The following is a 19,050-nucleotide window of genomic DNA, read 5'->3' as shown; positions in this document are numbered from 1 at the left end:
GCGAGAATAAAACACCTTTCAGCTCTTGACATTTCACAACATGTTCACACAATACATCACATAATACGGTTCATCAAAATAATCAAGACCAAAACTGCGAATTGCAGCCTGTTGGGATTCAATTTCTACCTCCAAGCACATAGACTGCCATTTACAGTCTAACAGGATCATGTTTAAAATACAGGTTCCATTTCCTTTCTAAAAAAGTCCCAGCGCCCATGACAGAAACCTTGTCATAACCTTTTGTAAACGCCTTGCCAAATACAAATGATATGCGAACAGCATCTTGCACAGCGACGTGTCGGTGCCTGGGTATCGATACAAGGTCTCGCTCAAGTGAAAATGTGACCGCATTCGCAGCAGACATAGAACAGTTTCTGGTCCGCTGTTAGTATGACGGTAATGACTGGTGCGTCGAGGAATCATCTTACCATGCCGGTTTCAGCGCTTCGCTGCTGAGACTGGAAGAAGACAGCTTCGGTGTGCTGGCAACTAGGGCAGGTCTTTGTAGATCGCGGGAGCTGCAGCGCGAAAAAAGAAAAAATACAAGTCAGCCAGCAGTCTCTAAGCGATGACAAGCGGGTTCCAAAGAAAACGCGAGCCACCCAGTGCTCCAACTGCTGTTTCCAACTTTCAAACTTTGTCATGTCACGGTCGGTAGGTTTTACCGCCGGAGTATAATACCAAAGCCCGAGCATGTGCCAGTCAGCTCAAGGTGATAATGTTTGTGCCAGTAATGTCGTCATATTCATGGTCGTCGTGATGTGGATAGTAGTTCGTGTTGAAAGACAAAAACTCATGAGTCGGACATCATGGAGATCTCGTCAAGAAACTCTTCGCTCACGTCGGAGAGGAAGTCATCAGACTCTGTCTTGTAGTCCTCGTCCATCATCTCCTCATCGTAGGCGGTAAAGGGGTCCTCCCATGGCAAGGTGAACTGGCACATGCCCGTGATGGGCTGACTGATCTTGTTCAAAGAGGCAACCATATGACAATCGGGCTTGCCGCAAGAGGTGCAGTAAATGACTCCACCACAACCGTGGCAGAGAACAGGTGGAAGGTCACTAACCGTCGGATCGGAGCCAACATCCTGGGTGACACCGGCGGTCTCACCAGCCGAGGTGTTGAGGTTGTTGCGGAAGACGCAGGTAGACTTGGCGTCCTCGGTGTACTGGCAGGTTCGGCAGGTAAACTGGAGCTTGTGAGCATCCTGATCCTCCTTGGGGTACAGCATGTTTGAGCATTCAGAGCAGAATCGGAAAGTAATCTGCTCGAGCTTCTTGTCGTTGTCGGCGCCCTCGTAAGAGGTGGTGGACTGGGGAGTCGCCATTGTATCGGTCGCGTTGTTGTAGTAGTGGTTCGAGTATGAACGGAATGATTGCTTGCTTAATGTAAATGCAAAAAGCAGATGCAAAAGTTGGAAATGCTTTGTATCTTCAAGCCGTGATTAAAGACGAATCGAGGTTTGTCGCTCCAAAGCAGAGGTGGAAATGTTTGATGAAAGAGTAAGAAGAAGGGGAGAGTCGATGAAAGGCGGCTTGCTAATAATATAGAGGGGGGGAAGCTTTTATTTCCTTGCTCCACTTTTACTCTCGGGTACTGAATTTGAGTTGACTGCCTGGTTTTTGGCTTTTTGTGTGGTTGGGCTGAGTTTGAGTTGGGTATGTAGGTAGACAAAGCAACCAGAGTTTGGAATATTTCGTAGTAAATAGTTGTAGCAACTTGTGAGGGTTGACTGTTGTCTAGAACAGAAAAGTGATTCGAGTCTAAATTAAAGAACAAGAGGAGACAGAAGAATGCTACAAGGTTGGGCGGCTAGGTGATCGGGTTTTGTAAGGGGATGGGTAGCGAATGACTCTTGAACCAAAACCAAGGCACAAACGTTAATTCCAGGCATACAGTCAGTTAGTTTCATCCCTCCGTGGCCTCGTGTGGGCGGTCACACGTGGGCGGGCAGACAAAATTCTGAATTCTTTTGCAGCGCCTTGCTATGGCTGACTCCCATTCCCTCTATCTCACGGTCAGATATGCAGGTGGCAAGGCAAAAACACTGGAGACTTGTTCCTTTCTGACAGGGTTCATTGGTAGTGACTCACGGCTTCAGCGAGTCAATAATTCTTGATTAGGTGTGAAGCGGTGATGCCTTGGGAGTATCTCGTCTAGAGGCAGCCAGAAGATGCTTGATGAGGCGTGAATATACACCGTGTTGACTTTCTTATTGGTTAACTTTCATGACTGAATATTCGCCGATGTATACCAGGTCTAGGTTTGTACGTTAAAAACACAAGGCTGGACAAACAGGGGATGTTCACATCATCACTTGTGCGTTAATCAGGCACAATGTAACATCTGTCACGATAGGGACTTCATGCACGCAAGACACACGCATCGAAATACCACTTAGTGATTGATCAGACAACGTAAAGGCGGATGCAGGAACACGCTTTCCTGCCACCTCAAACGATGTAGGCGCGGGACAAATGATCACTAAGAGAGCACATGAAGGTCCGGAAGAGGTCCACGAGACCATCGCGATCGCACCAAGACCGGTATTTGAGACACGATCAACAAAAAAGGCCTCGGACGTGTCCACGTGTATTAGTACGTACCCATCATGGTAGGTTTCATAGTGAAGGTCCAAGTCAATCACAGCTTAACAACACTCAAACCTGACAAAAGCTGCTTAGACCATTAGATCCCAATAAACTTGAACGCGAATATTAAAAACTGAGCCTCAACTTTTATACGTCACTAAAGCGGTGTTTATTCAGCTAAATAACAGCCCACTTTCATGTTTCTCAGTAATCCACTTACACGATAGTACATCTCAGTCTTGTTTTGTCTCAGCAGAGCGAGCTTACACTTTACGGTGAGTGAGTCGAGACTCGGGTTAAAGTGTTTCAATGCAAGGAATTATTTGCGCCACACACTTTATTTTGCAATAATCATTTGCAAGCCTAGAAGCAAGTTTAACTGCTGTGCTGCTCCGGGGGGAATACGATACCCGATGCTTTGGTCTCCAACGCTTACCACGGGAACCGATGAGGTGTAAGTTGGCTCATAGCATAGCGTCAAGCAAATTACTTCTATCATAAAATTACTTGATGTAGGTGTTCCTCGAAGTTTAACGATCGAAAGATCTATCATAAAATTACAATAAATTCATAGAAATCTCTCAGAAAGATTAACCAAGCCATTCACCGCTTTGTGATCCAGCTCTCATAGTGACCATCGCATTTACTTCCATCCTGTTTCTATTTCCACACACAGATAGAATCCCATAAAACTAGAGCCGTTTCTTAAGCCACTAACTATTGGCTGGCTATTAAAATCAGGGCCGCACCACGTAGCTTTTTAACTTCTGGACAAGGTTCAGGGCTAGAGGGAGAGTGACAAGCCTGCATATCATACCGGATTGACTGGATGTCGACGTACAGCAAGCATGTACACGTCCCTACTGCATTTCGGGTAGGGCAAGGACATTTGATGGGCTGGGGATATTGATGAGACTGAAGGTGGTGCAGCCTGACGGCGAAATATCATTTACGAGTTGAGATGGACATTCTGCGATTGAGTAGACACGCATCTAAGCTCAAACCTAGCTTCATGAGATTCTGTATTTTTAGTTCCCCGAATTGAAAAGGAAAAGACACTTCAGCTTGCAACAGCTACGAGTCTGGTGACAACCAAACCCCTTGTTTGTGCATCCACTACAATCAGCCCCATGACCCCCAAACCAGAAAGCAAGTCTCTTTATTGGGTCACATCCAAACTTATTCAGATAGTATTAACCAAGTTGGATTTTATCCCTCGTTACGAGTTGAACAAGGCGTCTTGGTTCAAGGGGAGAGTCACTGCAGGGTAATTGTCCATGAACCTATTACGATCCTTTAATGGACACCCCGCGTCAAACCCCGCGCGCTGGTTGCCATACGGCGTTGCTAAGGTGAGCGGGGGGGCTTCCATTTCTGTTTCTGCGGGATGGACGGCACGTCATTGTTCCAGTATAGCCCTTGTCCATAAACCCCAGCGCCAGCTCCATCAGCTCCAGCTTACTTTGTCTTGACTTGCAACATACCTATTTTTTCTTTTACTCAAGACGACGAGTTGGCACAAGATACATACAACATCTACGACGCTGTAACTCGGCTCCCTTCAACCTCCTCTAATACCCACTTCCAAGTCAACATCAACATAATGGTAAGCATCGCAACACCAAGCTCCCTTCTCACGACTCCTCATTCGTTCAATTCCATTGGCTTCCATAAACACCTTTGCTAACATCTGTACTCCAGGCTGACACCGGTCTTCCTCCTGGCTGGGAGGTCCGACACTCCAACTCCAAGAACCTCCCCTACTACTTCAACTCTGCCGAGAAGCTGTCGCGATGGGAACCCCCCTCCGGCACCGACACCGAGAAACTCAAGCACTACATGGCCACGAACCATAGCGCTGGTTCGCGTCCCGGTGCAGTTCCCGGTGTCCCCGAGGGCAAGATTCGCGCTGCCCATCTTCTCGTCAAGCATCGCGACAGCCGACGACCCAGCAGCTGGAGAGAGGTATGCAGCACGGTATTCTATTCTGCAACAGCTGACTAATTTTGACCACAATAGGCCGAGATTACTCGCTCCAAGGAAGAGGCTTTCGAGATCATCAAGGAGCACGAGCAAAAGATCAAGTCTGGAAGTGTCAGCCTTGGCGAGCTTGCTCTCACCGAGTCCGACTGCTCCTCAGCTCGCAAGCGTGGAGATTTGGGATACTTTGGCAGGGGAGACATGCAGAAGGAGTTTGAAGATGCTTCCTTTGGTCTTTCGCCAGGCCAGATGAGCGAGATTGTCGAGACAGCCAGTGGTCTGCACTTGATCGAGCGGTAAGTTTTCTTTTTTCTTTTTCCTTTTTCGCGGAATGAACCCAGAACTTGTTACTGATTTGTTTCACAGTTTGGAATAATTGGAAAAAAAGTATATAAATTATCAAACGTTGTAAATTGACCAAGCAGAGCGCATCGTTATCGTCCCTCGTTGTCTGTCACAGATTCCAACACATTTTAAACCCGTGACACATACCATGACACATACCATGAACTTCAGTGAGGTTGTGTATTATCAAGTCTTGTCTTCTTTTTACATTACTCTGCTAGATCTAAATTTCTACAGTACCCATCCACAATTGGCTTGCTCTTTTTCGCCCTTCTATCCGTCTTCCTAAGCAAGTATATAACTCTAAACAAACAGGCATATTCAACGTGCGTCAAACGTCTATCCTGAATCTATCACCGTCTTTTCTTCTCATCTGGCCAAGTCCAAAACGGCTCCCTTGAAGGGCTCTACCGTTGTGAAAACCACCGTCATGACACCGGATACCGTCATTGCGAGAGCAGCGTATGGAGCAGCGCGACTTTTAGTCTCGTACAGATATGATACGCCCATGGCTGCGCCATTGATGCCGACGGCGATGCCTGCGGAAATGGTGAAGGGATCGTCGCCGCTTGCTAAATCTTGCTGAGCTGTCTTTAACAAGGGTTTGAGGCTTAAGCGTGAGCTTCTGCCGTCTGACTCAAAAATACTGTTTTCGGATCTGAGATTGTTTTCTCTCTTGACACCCAGCTTGTCTAGTACGAAGGGGTAGCAGAGTTGACCCAGGATCCCGTTGCTCACCACGAGGGCGGCGTTGACACCGAGGTTGCCGCCCAATGCTGCCATCGCTGGCTTGGCAAGTGCTAATGTTGTGCTTCGTGCAGCGAACGATAATGCTTCCGGGGGACCCAGTCCGATTAAGCTTCCTGTAAGAACAGAAACAAAGACATTGCCGGCTGCAGCGGCTGTCGCCAGTAGCACCGTCAGCAGTCCAGCCAAGCTGAATAGCTGACGCTGACACTCATACAATTTGAAACCCCATATCAAGATACCGCACTCCAGAATAGAAAGTGCAGCATCACCAGCGCCGAACCACGGAGTTCTGTCATCCGAAAGAGGTGTTCCTGTTGCCACCGAAGTCCAGAGGACGTAAAGCGGAGTGCCGCTGCTAAAGTCCTCCAGCACCTTGGACAGACTATGGAAGCCATACGCTCCAGCCTTGGCCCTGGTATATGCCGTCATCAAAAGAGTCGTGAACAGAACAGGATTCATAAGCGTGACGATCGCGTTCTTGAGCTTGGGCATGTCGGCACATATCTTGGCGGTTCTGACTTCTCGTTGGAGGCATAGGGTGAGTGCCCATATGAACCACAAAACACACCCATCGAGAATGCGATCTTCGTTGGCAGCAGCGGCTATTGGTGCGCCGACGATGAAGATGCCCAGAAATGAGGCCAGTAATGGAAAGTTGGATGTCCAGAGGTGCCACACTCGGGAAGCATCGACGGGGTCCTTGAGAGCGATGGATGATCGTTGACTGGCTGTAGTGGAAGGGGCAGTATCTCGGTCAGGCGCTGGTTGGTTTGTGACCTTTTCACGACGGCCTAGTATAGGCTGGGGCACTTGATCGAGGGTCGAGTCGGAGAGCCAGCTGTTTTCGATCCTTGGTGGGACTTCTGTGTGAGATTGAGGGAGGCAGAAGTCGTCAGGGACTTGGGACCATCTTGCTGCAAAGGCCATGACGAGAAGCGACAGAGCAAAGACCATGACCCAAGAAGCAAGATTCGTCACCACTAGAAGGAAGTCAGTACATGTTTCGACATTCTTTTTCGCATCAGTACGCACCAAAGTTGCCAATGATGCAGGCGATGTCGCGGCCACCGAGAATATCGCTCTGGTTCAGCATTACCAGAGGGATAGGGAATCCCAATCCCAAATGGACGTTGATAAAGTCTACCTGCGATGACTGTCAGTACTGTTTGTCAGATGCAGTCAGGATCTTTACCTTTGACTTTATGTGTCTTTGGTAGACATCATCAACACCGCCGAAGCACAAGTATGCAAAAGCCATAGAGCAAAAGGTCAAAATCATGCCAAAGATGGAAGAAAAGAACTCGAGATGTATGGGCGCCAGCGCCCTGCTCAAGCCCCAAATTATAAGCTCGCTCGTGAGGTAAATCACGACGACCCAGCCAAACTCGAGCACATTGCCGGCGAGGTAGTTGAGTCGCTTCTTCCAAATCTTTGATAGCGACATGTCTCGGATGGATTGAAACAGTGTTTTGGTCAAATGGACCTTTGACCTCGAGGTGTCGGCTTCATTTGAGGGACTGAGACAGCGGAGGATTTTAGAAACGTTGTTTCTAAAGGTGGACATGGTGTGACTTGGTGATAGTACACAGCCCAGCTGAGATGAGCAAAGGAGGAGGAGGAGGAGAAGGAGGAGGAGGTTGGATGTTTAGATACACCCTTTCGCAACCAAACTTGCGGAAGGGTGAAGGATGATTTAAAAAGGATCTGAGGAGACTCGAAAAAGGGAGTAGGAAAAGGAAAGGAAAGGAAAGATTTGGCAGTGGCAGTGGCAGGGATCGTTGTGGATAGCTTCGGGCAGAGGTTTGACACTTGCATTACTTTATTACAGTGAATGGTACCAAATTCCGGGTACCCAAACATTTGATTTCAGGTTTATTTTACAGCCGTTTGAACTAGTATGTTCATTGATGTGGGAATATCTCCTTTTGGAGCAAGATAATGTAGGAACCCGAAGAGAATCCCACGAATCTAGACTAGATGGGGGGGGAGGAGACTGTTACAGAAGATTAATCCGTTTGTTGTTTGTAACGTTTTGCTCGGGAAGAACGGGATCGGGCCTTTGAAGGGGGAAAATCTACCCGTGTCGAGACTTTGTAGATGTCTGTTCTGAATTCTTTTCTTTTCTTTTCTTTTTAATGGTACGAGGAGGGTTTGTTTGACATGGGCACGTCATACGGAATTTGTGAATTTGAGACACGACTTAAATTCCCCGTGGGGTTTGATGTACAGAAAAGGGCTGTAGACTTATGTTACAGAGATATGATATGTGATATGAGTGTTGTATGACCGTTTGTAGGAGTTGTGATGGTGACGCCCCGTGGGTCACGACATGGACGATGTGGGACGACTTGTCAAACGATGAGAGATGTAGAAGTAGATTTGTTTGTTACTTTGTATTTACTCTTTTACTTCACTGAGATGACAACATTCTGTGAGAATATGAGAGTAAAGTGAATATTTATTTATATCAACATCTTTATCTTCATAGTATCAACAGACAGTTTCTGTAAGACATAACTATCCCCTGCATTGACTGATGCAAGGAGGAATGCACAACCGTTACGATCTCAATCTATTCTAATCATTTGTCTTTACTCCCAAAATACAAGATCCCTACCAATGCAAGATGTGCTGTAGATGTTACATGCTGTGTTGTGTTGTGTGTTGTGTTGTGTTTGTGCTGTGACCCCACTGAAAATCATTGTCCTTCAGGCTGTACCATCCCCTGAAAAAGAATATACAGGGGTGGTCCAGGTTTGACCGCCCAATGTCTCGGATCTTCAGCCGACGTCTTGATCGTCGTCAATTTGTTTTGTTTCAACAATTGAAATGTGAGGTTATCTCCAACATCTTTTTGAAGAGATACAAGCTTCGCGACACGACACACTGCAGCTTTTTCACCGAATAATTGAGGATACCCAAATTACCTACTCATTAGTTTCTATACCCGTTGTATTTTCTGCTCATATCGAGATTGACACTGGACATACAACTTTGAGGCTCTTTAGTACACCGTCTCACTGACTTGCCATTGCAAATATTTATCATCACCCATGATCAAGTCCAGTTAGTTTTGGTTTGACATCACTCTTTCAATATCAGACCGCAGATATCTGCAAACAAACCGAGACGTTGGCTGTACAACCTTGAATCCTTCATCAACGTTACCTTGGAAAACGCCACTTCGCTATTCCACAGGCTCAAAATGGATCTCGGCCCCAGGGATCGCGCAGAAGCTCTGCTGCTCAAGGCTGCCCGCGCGCACGGCATCCCCGCCACAAGGGACGACATCCGCAGCGCCCTATCCGACACGGCCTTTGTCGAGTGGACGAATCTGCATCTCGCGACAGATCATCTCCTCACGGGTGATGAGTTGGCACTGTGAGTTGTGACCCCCTAACTACTTTGTGTACTCTTGTTTTTTCTAATCTAAATTCATCTAGGTATACTGCTCTCGACAAGAGCGGACAGGTCGATCGCCTCGCTGACCTGCATGACCTGGGTGAAGTCCAGGCGGTGAACGAAGATGACATTCGTGCCGCCATAGAAGAGCTCAATCGCTCCACAGAGACCATCACCAAGCAGACAGAGACGTTGCGTCAGCAGCAAGACGCTCTTGCGCGCTTGGTAAAGAAACGTGATGAGGCGGAGCATGAGCGCAGGGATCTGGAAGAGGAGCGTCTTGACAAGACCAAACATGCTTTGAAGAAGCTCGTTTTTGAGGTAACACAGGTCCCCCTCCTTTTGTTCGTCATCGTGTTGATCCCGTTCTAGGTCGATGGAGAGGCGCAGAGTCTCGAGTATCGTGTTGCCGATTTGGAGCAGATTGCCAAGACATCTCGCTCCAATGTGAAAAGAACGGTTGATAGTGTTTTACAGTCTGACGATAAGCTCTTGTTGAGTCTTCAGAAGCTTGGTTGGGAACTTGATCAGCAGGATCCTGAAGAGGAAAAGACGATTGAGAGGCTACGAGAGACTTGTATGAGGTACGTTCATTTCCGTACCTTTGTTGATTCAACATTAACTCTTGCAGATTGATCAAGACTACAGTCGAGACCCTTCGTACAAAACTAGACAGGATCTACCTCGAAGCCATCCTTGCAGCAGAGCGCTCAGGAGATGTCAAGTCCGCTACTCAAGACGATGTCAAAGCCCTCGAGGAAGAGCTCGAGTCACTTTACTCTGAGATTCTACCCGTCGCGCAAATGTCGACTGAGCAACAGTATTTGGAACCAGCTCTCAAGTCAACAGATGCTCAAAGCGGACAAAGTCTGCGCCGCTCAGCTGTGGCAGTGACATATGTATGCCCACCCACATAATCGCAACGTCCACCGCAGTATCACTAATGTTGTACAGGTTAACGAATGTCTAGATCATCTTGTAGACAAGATAACACTCCTTACAGAGCGTGTGGAAATCCTCAAGTCTCACAATGCAGCAGCATCTTCCATCATAGCCACCGCCAAAGCCGAATCATCCGCTTCGCTCTCCCCCGAGAAGAAAAAGTCTCTTCGAGCAGCTATGCCGGCATCGCCTATCCGGAACCCTTCACCCATCCGCATGCGCGCCAGCACAGTCGGCAACCGTCGCGACGCAACTAGTAAGAACAGACGTCGCTCCTCCGGCATCCTCGACGAGCCCGCCATAGAAGCTCTCATGCGCGACCTCGCATTATCACTACCCGACACAGAGAATGCATCCATCCAGGACCAGGTATCTGCTCTGAGCAAGGCTTTTAAGGATCGTTCAGAGAAGACAACGGATGTGATGCGTGGTGCGCAAGAGAGCTTCGAGACGAGTGTTACGTCGAGGCTTGATGATGCGAGGTTGGCGATTCAGCTGTTGCGTGATAGTATGTTGGCGGAGAGTCCGTTTGGGCCAGTCAAGATGCTTGATCCTGAGTTTGAGGAGTCGGTTGTTGCGTTGGAGAGGGATGTGGAGGGTTTGAAGGTGAAGTTGGATGGGGTTGTTGATAAGAAGGCTTTGGCTAAGAGTGTTAAGAAGGATGAGTTTGTGCAGCGGTGGGCTTAGTTAATGGGTGTTTCGAAGGTGTGCTGTTAATGTGTGAAGCACTGAGTAGAGGCTTTGCGAGTCAGTATCTATGGCCTGATCTACACATGTTTCATTCAAGGGTAACTCTATGTTCAACAAACAATTTATACCAAGCATAATTAACAGAGACAGTGGAGACTATTTTGTAGTATTGGACTATACATGCAACCACGCATGATCAATAAACATGGGCTGCGAAAATATACTATCCAAAGAATACTGCTCCAACCCTTCATATAAATCCCCCGCACCCACAAGAGTCTCAGGCATATTAGTCTGCCTCTGCTCCGTCCTCCTCTCACCAACAGGATGAACAAACGTCGTCTGCACACTCACAGTCATCTTGGACGCATCAGCCTGATTACCCATCACTTCCCCCGTCGTCGTCAGCTGTGGCGCCACCGCATCCATTATATCTGAATCAATAAGCTGCCAGATTTTCGAGGGCTGGAAACTTATCATGTTGTTATCGTGGGCTTGGCTGGACATGCTTTGCAACTGATGCAAAAGTTCTCGCTGTTACTTGTTAGTCCAGCAGTACTTGTGAGAGAGGTTATGGTTTGGTGGACCTTTTGTATACTCCTCGGAGAAGGATCGGGCATGCTCTCTAGAAAGTCAATGCATTTTCTATAGTTTTCCTTTGATGTTTCTGAGACTTTTGTGTCGCGGGCATATTGGAATAACCACGGTATTGTAGCTGTCGCAGCTACCAGGTCCCCGATTAATGGATCGTAAACCATCAATCCTCGATCCATACACGTCTGAACCAACCTCGTAACCCACGCTGAATGAAACATGGCTTGATCAACCGTCTGCTGAAGAAACAGCCTAGGTTGCGATGGCCTATTCGCTCGTCGCAAGGTAACAAGGTGAATGAAAGGATGATTCAACAAAGCCTGTGTCGCGTGCGCCGTTATCTGAAAAAGTAACCACGGCGCCCAATACTCCCTATGTCTCTCAAACTCCTCCGACGTTCTTTCCGAAAAGCCCACATTGCGAACAAAATGTATATGTCCAAGCCTCGACTCCAGATCATAAAGCGTATTGGTCAATTGGTAAAAATTGGAGTTTGTGTCAGCAGGGTTATCCGCCTTTCCTATACGCAGAGCATGGAGATACGATATGACGTCTCCGCAGAAAGATACCGCGCGTACGGCATGTGAAGTGATTCCGGGATCTGTTCTTAGGTCGTCGCGGATAGTAACCAAGTCTGGAGCGTACTCTTCATCGCCAATGTATGCTGGTGGTGAAGGCTCACGGGCGCTGCGAGGGTATTCTGGTTTGGAGTGTGTCTGGGATAGAAGCGTGAAACGAGGCGTGAAGCCCTTTTCTAGAATAAAAACACTCCAGTAACATCGTAAACTGGCATCGCTAGGAGAATCAGAGTAACATGCTCCGCGGACGAGTTCAAGTCTTCCTACAGCTCCTATCGTCATCAGCGCGAGGGCCGGTCTTCCTTCTACACATTAAGATCAGTTTCATGATGGTAAAACAGGGCTTGTGATATGGGTACCAAGTATATCACCCAACGCAAGTAAACACAGCGCTTGTGAGATTTCCAACTGAGCTGTTCCTCGCATGGCGAGTTCCAGTACTGTATCTCGTGCAGCTCTCGCATGAGAATGAATAAGATCAGCTTCCTTGGCGCTGCTCGCATCATATGGAAGATTCGAAAGGGCAAGCGCGAGAAAGATCCATTGTAAAAACATGGGAAACCTCTCGATGCGTTCTCTTAGACCTTGAGGGTCGAAGAGAGGTAGTGGCTGGAAGTACAGCCGTCTTCGGTATTCTTGTACTGCACTGTCAATTGAAGCTGACGATGGGCTTACTTCTGGTAGATGAGAAGACCTGCCGGTGATTAGAGGGGTACTGCATAGTCAGGTTGAGAGGAGTTACCAAGATGTCGAGGATTCGTCGTGGATGTTTATCCTGTTAATGCGTCTGGAGGTTCTTTCTATCGTGAAACTTGTCCTGTTTCTCTGTCTTGGTAATGAGTCAGGTGTCAATGCTGAGCCAGTACTTGACGAAGCGGCGTGCGGTCTATTTATATAGGTCAGTCAGTCGCAGCAAGAATCGCTGTTGGAGTCAGTTACCCAAGAAGCTCATTTATCCCCTCAGCGTCCTCTCGGAAATTGACAACTCGATCTCTGGGCTTTTGTCAGTACAGTTTACAAGAGGTATTAGTTAACTCACGCTCTAGACATCCTCCTCTTTCTCTTCACAGTCTCTCTATTCCGAGGCAAGTATACACAATCCTGCTGCAAACGCTCACAGAAAGAACATATCGGTCTTTCACCAGTACATTTTGTCTTTTTGCGTCTGCGTCGCTGTAGTCAGTATCCTCAATTGAATGTAAGATTGAGAGTCTATGCCATCATTGGTACTCACCGACAGCTCTCACAGGCACGTCGCACGGAAGATTCGGAATTAAAAGACATGGCCACTTGAACATGGGGGGTTTTAGGAAGAGAAAATAGACATGTACATTGGTCGGTCAATACTGGGGAAAGGCGTGTAAGTTGTTTGGTGAGGATTGGGGGGAGATGGAGTTGACTCCGTGCCCACCAAGGACAAGTATCCTGACACGTGACCTTGGAGTTGGAGATGGGAATTGGAGTTTGTTTTGAAGTTCTTATGTCATGATAAATGATGTGATTTATCTCTACTTTGTCAATTCGTATATTGTTATTTACTGAGAATGTTTGCTTGATGATATGTTTATTAGTGACTCCAAAGTTTAGTAGGGAACTATCGTGGTAATTCTCCGTACCCTCTCTGTTGAGATACCGTGAAACACGATTGGTCAATGCCTCTCAACACGGAGTTTTACATTACTTTTCCGTTCTCTCCTTGACATATCGTCTACTATAAATCCAGATATTTCGTTTACTCAAGCTTTCTCTTCATATCTAACTCATATTATACACTGAATCGCAATACTGCTCCTATCGTCTCTTTAAAATGACCTCCAGAAAGCCAGTAGCCAAGAATGAGTCCATCGTCATCGTTGGAGCTGGTGTCTTTGGCCTCTCAACCGCCCTCGAACTCAAGAACAGGGGCTACCAAAATGTCACAGTCCTAGATCGTTATCTCCCACCCGTCATTGACGGAAGCAGCGTTGACATCTCCCGTGTCATTCGCGTGGAGTACGCTGATCCCTTCTATGGCAAAATGGCCCGTGAAGCCCTCGACGGTTGGATGGGTCAATACTCTGATCACTTCCACCAGTCAGGCTTTGTGATGCTCACGGACAAAGCAGGAAACGATTTTGCTGAGCAGAGTAAGTCTGCCAACAAATCGCTGGGAGATACACTAGAAGAGTATGAGGATGCACACGATATCTGCAAACCGTTCCCTGCGGTTCAGGCTAAGCTTGATGGTCTCAAGGCGTATTATAACAAGACTGGTGGGTGGGCTGATGCTGAGTCGAGTATACGTCAGTTGGCTATGGAGTGTAGTCTTGCTGGTGTCTCCTTTATTACAGGTGCAAGAGGACGAGTTTTGTCGTTGCGGTACAGTGGAAGCAAAGTCACTGGCGTCAACGTCGCAGAAGGAGAACCCATTGCAGCTGCGCAAGTCATTTTGGCTACAGGAGCGTGGTCAAATAGATTAGTTCCCATCAGCCATGCTTCGTCTGGCTCAGGTCAACCAGTTGGCTTCATCCGTTTAACTCCCCAAGAGTCTGAGAAGCTTGCAGAGATGCCCGTCATCATCAACCTCAGCACAGGAGTATTTGTCTTTCCCCCTACACCAAAGACGCATATTCTCAAGATCGCACGCCACGGCTATGGGTGGGCGACAGAGTTCGATGCTCAAGATCCTCTAGGCGAATCTCGAACAGTCTCAACTCCAAAGAGAGATGAGAACAACGCAACTGCGAATTATCTCCCCGAAGATGCTGAACAGGCTCTCCGTGAGGGGTTGCAGCAGCTTGTACCAGAGATTGGTAACCATGAGTGGTTGAGACAGCGTCTCTGCTGGTACTCTGATACGCCTGAGGGTGACTTTATCGTTGATCATCATCCTGCTCGCGAGGGAATCTTCCTAGCTACTGGTGGCGCTGGACAGTGAGTTTACCTTGTTGACAGGAAGAACATGCACTAACAAGTGACACAGCGGGTTCAAGTTTCTTCCTGTTTTAGGACGATACATTGCTGATTGCTACGAGAATAAAGCTCCTGAAGAACTTCGACATAAATGGAGGCTTAGAGCACCGACTGGGAAGGACATGGTGAAGCAGGGTGATGGTAGTCGAGGCGGTCCCCCATTGCGCAAGTTGACAAGGCTTGAACAGGCCAAACTGTAAGGTAATATTGATGCTACAGAAATAAATAGATAGACTAGAATCGTCCTGTTTGCCAGCGTGGAGTCATCACTTGGCAACTACGTTGAGTATCTTGAAGCTGTACATGTCACGTCTACGTTTACGAATGGCCCCTACGGTGGTGTTTTTGTGCTGTATTATATGGGATATGGACATATGTGTAACATGGAGTATCCCATCGCTTTGGTGAGTGGACTCAGAGTCTGTCAACCAACCTGCTGACATCTTAGCCAAGAGGAGCACATGTGAAAGCATTCTTGACAATTCCGCGATCGTACTGATCAATCTACAAATAAGGTTAGTCTTTGTGCTGAAGAGTATATGTGGCAGTCCACTTACAATATCGACAACCGCCGAGTAAGTTCCTGCAACCAAAAAGACAAGACCCATGATGAAGATGATGAGGTTGACAATGGCCGGGAGGATATTCTCACGGCTGTACCATTTGCCTTTCTTGAGTAGCATGAACCACATGACAGCAGGCCAGTACAGCGTGAATCCAGAGTTGAGAAGACTGGAAGTGATGGCGATCAAGTCGCTGAAGAAAGGAATAGCTTCGGCAATGATGAAACCGATCCAGGTGAAGATGCTGATAAGCAACAACCAAGAGATCCATCCCTTGGGCGTGTTGATGTACTTGGCGATGGAATTCTCGTGGATTCGACCATGGATATAACGCACGGCAACAGTTGTGTTGATAGAGCCGCTGATGAAAATGACGGGCAAGGCGACGCCAAAAGCAACCTTTGAGACGGTATGGCCTGCTGACAGCAGAGCTGGAGACTTGACATCTACACCAACGAAGGAGTAGATAAGAGCGCCAGTGAGAGTGTAAATGACAATCTCCAAACCACCAAGCGTCCAGATGGACTTCATGTAGTCTGTGGGTGTATGCATCTCGTCCATAAAGCTAAACTGCGAGATGGAAAAGCTGTAGGCGAAAAAGATGTTGCAGAGCGCAATAAAGGCCTGCGCAAAAGTGACACCCTCCCTGGGCCAGGCAGACCAATTGACTGGTTCAGGCGTTTCATTTGACCTGATACCAGTGGCGATGATGGTGATACCGATAGCTGCAATGATGGACACAAAGTCGATATAACCCAGAATAGCCACCTCGGCAAAACTAGGAGGCACCGCCAGAAGCACAAGGATAATGGCAGAGATGACGCCCCAGACAAGACTGCAGATGTTACTCTCAGTCAGTGTCGAAAAGGCGATGGTCCCCGTCAAACAGTGTGAAGCTGTGAGGAGGAGGAGCTGGAACGTGACCATGGCGCCAAAGATTTCAGCTCCCCAACGGCCAAACATGAGACCTCCGGCGGCAGGGTAGTGCTCGACGTGCGGGTACTTGACCTTGACCTGGCCAACGATATACGAGGTGTAGATGGCGATGAGACCGATTCCGACGGAGCAGATCACGCCGGCTACCATGCCGAGGGTAGCAAAGGCGCCGGGAATAGAGAGCGAGCCGAGAGCGACGGCCTGGACAATGAGGACGATGGTGAGGCGCTTCCAGCCGAGACGGTTGAACTTTGCCTTTCCATCGAGAATCTTGCGCTTCTCAAACTCGGTAACTTCGCCAATCATTTTCTCGCTGGTAGAATCATCGTCTTCACGAGGGATAGGACCTGAAAGGATGTTGTTGTCTTGAGGATCTTGTCCTCGAGGCGCGTCCTTGTTCTTGGTCTTGTTCTTGTTGGCGGCGGCGGCTTCGACCGAGGTAGTAGTTGTAGGGATCATTTTGTTTTTGTTTTTTTTGGCGTGTATGTGATCAGTCTATCATTGTCACACAAACAGTTTCAATTCCAAGTCGGACTCTGATGGAGAAATTGAGTAGATGGAAAGAAAGTAAAGAAGGTGTAAAGTCAAGGCGGGACCAGGTCAATCTTTGTAGGGCAAACAACATGATGGAGGAGGAGTGACTCCTCCTCCCCCCCCTTTAGACTAGACCGAGGTCGGACATTGTCATAGTAGATTTGATCCTCGTTCTTATTAAAAAGCTGGGAAGAGGCAAAGGAAAAAGTTTGTCAGTCCATGTCATGTCACGCACGCACGATCCATGGATGGATGGAGTACAAAGTGGATATTTACATCGTTTTTCTAGAAGCAAAGCTTCTTTATGAGGTTTATGGTTGGTTAGTTTAGTAAACGCTCCACTAACAAGCGAATCAGCTAACATCAGTAGCTGAGAACTAGTTACTCGTGTAAGACTTTTCTTTTCTTGGCCATCAAACTATGAAACCCTCCATCTTGAACACTCATTCTTTATAGATACTACAATCACTCATTTAATTAATATTTTATTTAAATGGAAACAGGTCGAGTAGAGAAAACATGTGTCCTTTAATCAAGAACCTCAAATAAACATCCTGGAGAACAAAATAGACAGACCGATGACATTTTGTGGATTCTCTTACTCAAAAGTCGGTCCATTTTACCTAATGATTCCCATAAAACTTCAAAGCGGAAAGCGGAGGCCCCGAGTCTGTTCTCGCCCCTTGAATATAATTCTCTGGGCCTTTTGAGACGCAGAGTCGATCATTCAATGCTGGGGAAGACATGTTAATGTTCAGGGTCTAAACTTTATATGGTCAATACAACGGGAGAGATGCATGTTAGTTTGTAACGGTTATAAACGGAACCATGTATAAAATATACAATTCCAGACATGGGTTACTAGATATGGCAGGCCAGTTGCATAAATAATTAATCTCTGGTCGTCTAATCATCTCTAGTTCAACTCATACTATGGCGGCAAAGTTGGCTTAGAGACTTGAGACATGCCATGTGCAATATCTGGGCTTAGCCATCGAGTTAAAGCAAAACCGCGGTAGTTATACACAAGATGACAAGAAAATAAACAAAAATGACATTGCTTAATAGTGTATCTAAACAAAATCCTCAAACATTACACAACAGTCTTGCATCCCAAGCCAATTGATGCACTTTCACATACAAACTCCTCTCCTAATACAAACCTCAAAACTCCTCAGAACATAATCTTATAGCAATCTCAAAGCTCCTCAAATCTGCAGAATACCAACATCTCGTAGCGCTATCCTTCAGTTTGGCTTTGATCTCATCAAAGACCCTCTTCAACGGCCCTTTAATCGATACATCCCGCGCAACATACCCTTCTACCAACTCCACCGGCCTCGCATCCCACACTTGACTCTTCGTTCTGGCTGATACGAACAGAGACTCCCCTTCTGCAAGCTCAAAAGGGAAAAGAAGTGTGGGCGCTAGATAGTTAATGCCCATGATAATCTCGGTGACTTGGCAGTCGCCGCATTTATCAGCTACCACACCCCCTTCCGAGAGCGTGGGCGGAAACTTCCAGATTTGCTTGATGCTAGTTGGCATGGGCATACCAGTGTGAACATGACCACAATCTATGTGAAGAGAAAAGTCGACGCGGCAGATTGGGCAGGCTATGGGTTGATGGCTCCTGACGAGGTCGTCGATCATTGTCAAGGCGCATTTACTGCCAAACATGTGTCCGCAGGGAAAGATACGAGCTCTGTGCGAGAAATGGGACATTTCTGGATCGTAAATATGTTCATGTTGGAAGACTGTCATGTTTTCAAGACATATTCCGCATTCAAGATGGAGATTGTTGTAGGAGGATGGGTCTCGTAGGAGAGCGTCTCTGAGGATGGGCCAGTACGTGTTGCTGAGGGGTTGGTTGACTGAAGGTGTAGGTTCCCGGTTGAGGATGTTGTTTATAGACATAATGTCTGTAGATTGAAGAGCCATTTTGGGCAAGAGGTGGTTTAGTTTTGATATGGTAGATGAATAGTATGTTAGAATAAGATGATACCGGATTGGTGGGAGTCTCATTTCTTATCATCCGGGACTGTGATTAAGCTATGCTGTTGATCATGAATCCCCTTGTTGTAGTTCGTTGACAAAGAAATCCGTTGTTCACAATCCTTTCAACTACTTGCAATAATATTGTGAGCATTCTTTTCTCACTATATTGCATTGTTAGTTAGTCATTGTATC

General features: G+C 47.2%; 9 protein-coding genes across 9 annotated transcripts; 3 read left to right on the top strand and 6 right to left on the bottom strand.

Moving 5' to 3' along the window:
* Positions 1-332: 332 nt before the first annotated feature.
* FPOAC1_010231 (uncharacterized protein) lies at positions 333-647 on the bottom strand (the record flags this gene model as incomplete). Its single annotated transcript, XM_044854625.1, has 2 exons — positions 333-377; positions 432-647. The coding sequence occupies 2 exons, from the start codon at positions 645-647 to the stop codon at positions 333-335; spliced, it is 261 nt and encodes an 86-aa protein (XP_044701938.1).
* Positions 648-796: 149 nt separating this feature from the next.
* Positions 797-1,330, bottom strand: FPOAC1_010230 (uncharacterized protein; the record flags this gene model as incomplete). Its single annotated transcript, XM_044854624.1, has 1 exon — positions 797-1,330. The coding sequence occupies one exon, from the start codon at positions 1,328-1,330 to the stop codon at positions 797-799; it is 534 nt and encodes a 177-aa protein (XP_044701937.1).
* A 2,867-nt stretch (positions 1,331-4,197) lies between these two features.
* On the top strand, positions 4,198-4,950 carry SSP1 (protein kinase ssp1; the record flags this gene model as incomplete). Its single annotated transcript, XM_044854623.1, has 4 exons — positions 4,198-4,200; positions 4,296-4,559; positions 4,614-4,870; positions 4,941-4,950. The coding sequence occupies 4 exons, from the start codon at positions 4,198-4,200 to the stop codon at positions 4,948-4,950; spliced, it is 534 nt and encodes a 177-aa protein (XP_044701936.1).
* A 338-nt stretch (positions 4,951-5,288) lies between these two features.
* FPOAC1_010228 (uncharacterized protein) lies at positions 5,289-7,233 on the bottom strand (the record flags this gene model as incomplete). Its single annotated transcript, XM_044854622.1, has 3 exons — positions 5,289-6,649; positions 6,702-6,813; positions 6,862-7,233. 3 exons carry the CDS (start codon positions 7,231-7,233, stop codon positions 5,289-5,291), a joined length of 1,845 nt encoding a protein of 614 aa, XP_044701935.1.
* Positions 7,234-8,874: 1,641 nt separating this feature from the next.
* FPOAC1_010227 (uncharacterized protein) lies at positions 8,875-10,700 on the top strand (the record flags this gene model as incomplete). The annotated part of the gene is made up of 5 exons (XM_044854621.1): positions 8,875-9,050; positions 9,113-9,392; positions 9,444-9,655; positions 9,703-9,970; positions 10,026-10,700. 5 exons carry the CDS (start codon positions 8,875-8,877, stop codon positions 10,698-10,700), a joined length of 1,611 nt encoding a protein of 536 aa, XP_044701934.1.
* Positions 10,701-10,877: 177 nt separating this feature from the next.
* Positions 10,878-13,159, bottom strand: FPOAC1_010226 (uncharacterized protein; the record flags this gene model as incomplete). The annotated part of the gene is made up of 7 exons (XM_044854620.1): positions 10,878-11,237; positions 11,291-12,180; positions 12,235-12,569; positions 12,618-12,761; positions 12,815-12,868; positions 12,915-13,040; positions 13,110-13,159. 7 exons carry the CDS (start codon positions 13,157-13,159, stop codon positions 10,878-10,880), a joined length of 1,959 nt encoding a protein of 652 aa, XP_044701933.1.
* Positions 13,160-13,682: 523 nt separating this feature from the next.
* FPOAC1_010225 (uncharacterized protein) lies at positions 13,683-15,027 on the top strand (the record flags this gene model as incomplete). Its single annotated transcript, XM_044854619.1, has 2 exons — positions 13,683-14,788; positions 14,838-15,027. 2 exons carry the CDS (start codon positions 13,683-13,685, stop codon positions 15,025-15,027), a joined length of 1,296 nt encoding a protein of 431 aa, XP_044701932.1.
* A 244-nt stretch (positions 15,028-15,271) lies between these two features.
* Positions 15,272-16,785, bottom strand: FPOAC1_010224 (uncharacterized protein; the record flags this gene model as incomplete). The annotated part of the gene is made up of 2 exons (XM_044854618.1): positions 15,272-15,331; positions 15,385-16,785. 2 exons carry the CDS (start codon positions 16,783-16,785, stop codon positions 15,272-15,274), a joined length of 1,461 nt encoding a protein of 486 aa, XP_044701931.1.
* Positions 16,786-18,058: 1,273 nt separating this feature from the next.
* Positions 18,059-18,801, bottom strand: FPOAC1_010223 (uncharacterized protein; the record flags this gene model as incomplete). The annotated part of the gene is made up of 2 exons (XM_044854617.1): positions 18,059-18,074; positions 18,179-18,801. The coding sequence occupies 2 exons, from the start codon at positions 18,799-18,801 to the stop codon at positions 18,059-18,061; spliced, it is 639 nt and encodes a 212-aa protein (XP_044701930.1).
* Positions 18,802-19,050: the final 249 nt, after the last annotated feature.

Source organism: Fusarium poae, chromosome 4, assembly GCF_019609905.1.
Source record: "Fusarium poae strain DAOMC 252244 chromosome 4, whole genome shotgun sequence".
In the NCBI taxonomy this organism is placed as follows: domain Eukaryota; kingdom Fungi; phylum Ascomycota; class Sordariomycetes; order Hypocreales; family Nectriaceae; genus Fusarium; species Fusarium poae.
The sequence above is the reverse complement of the archived record's forward strand: the minus strand, read 5'-3'. Positions and strand labels throughout refer to the sequence as shown.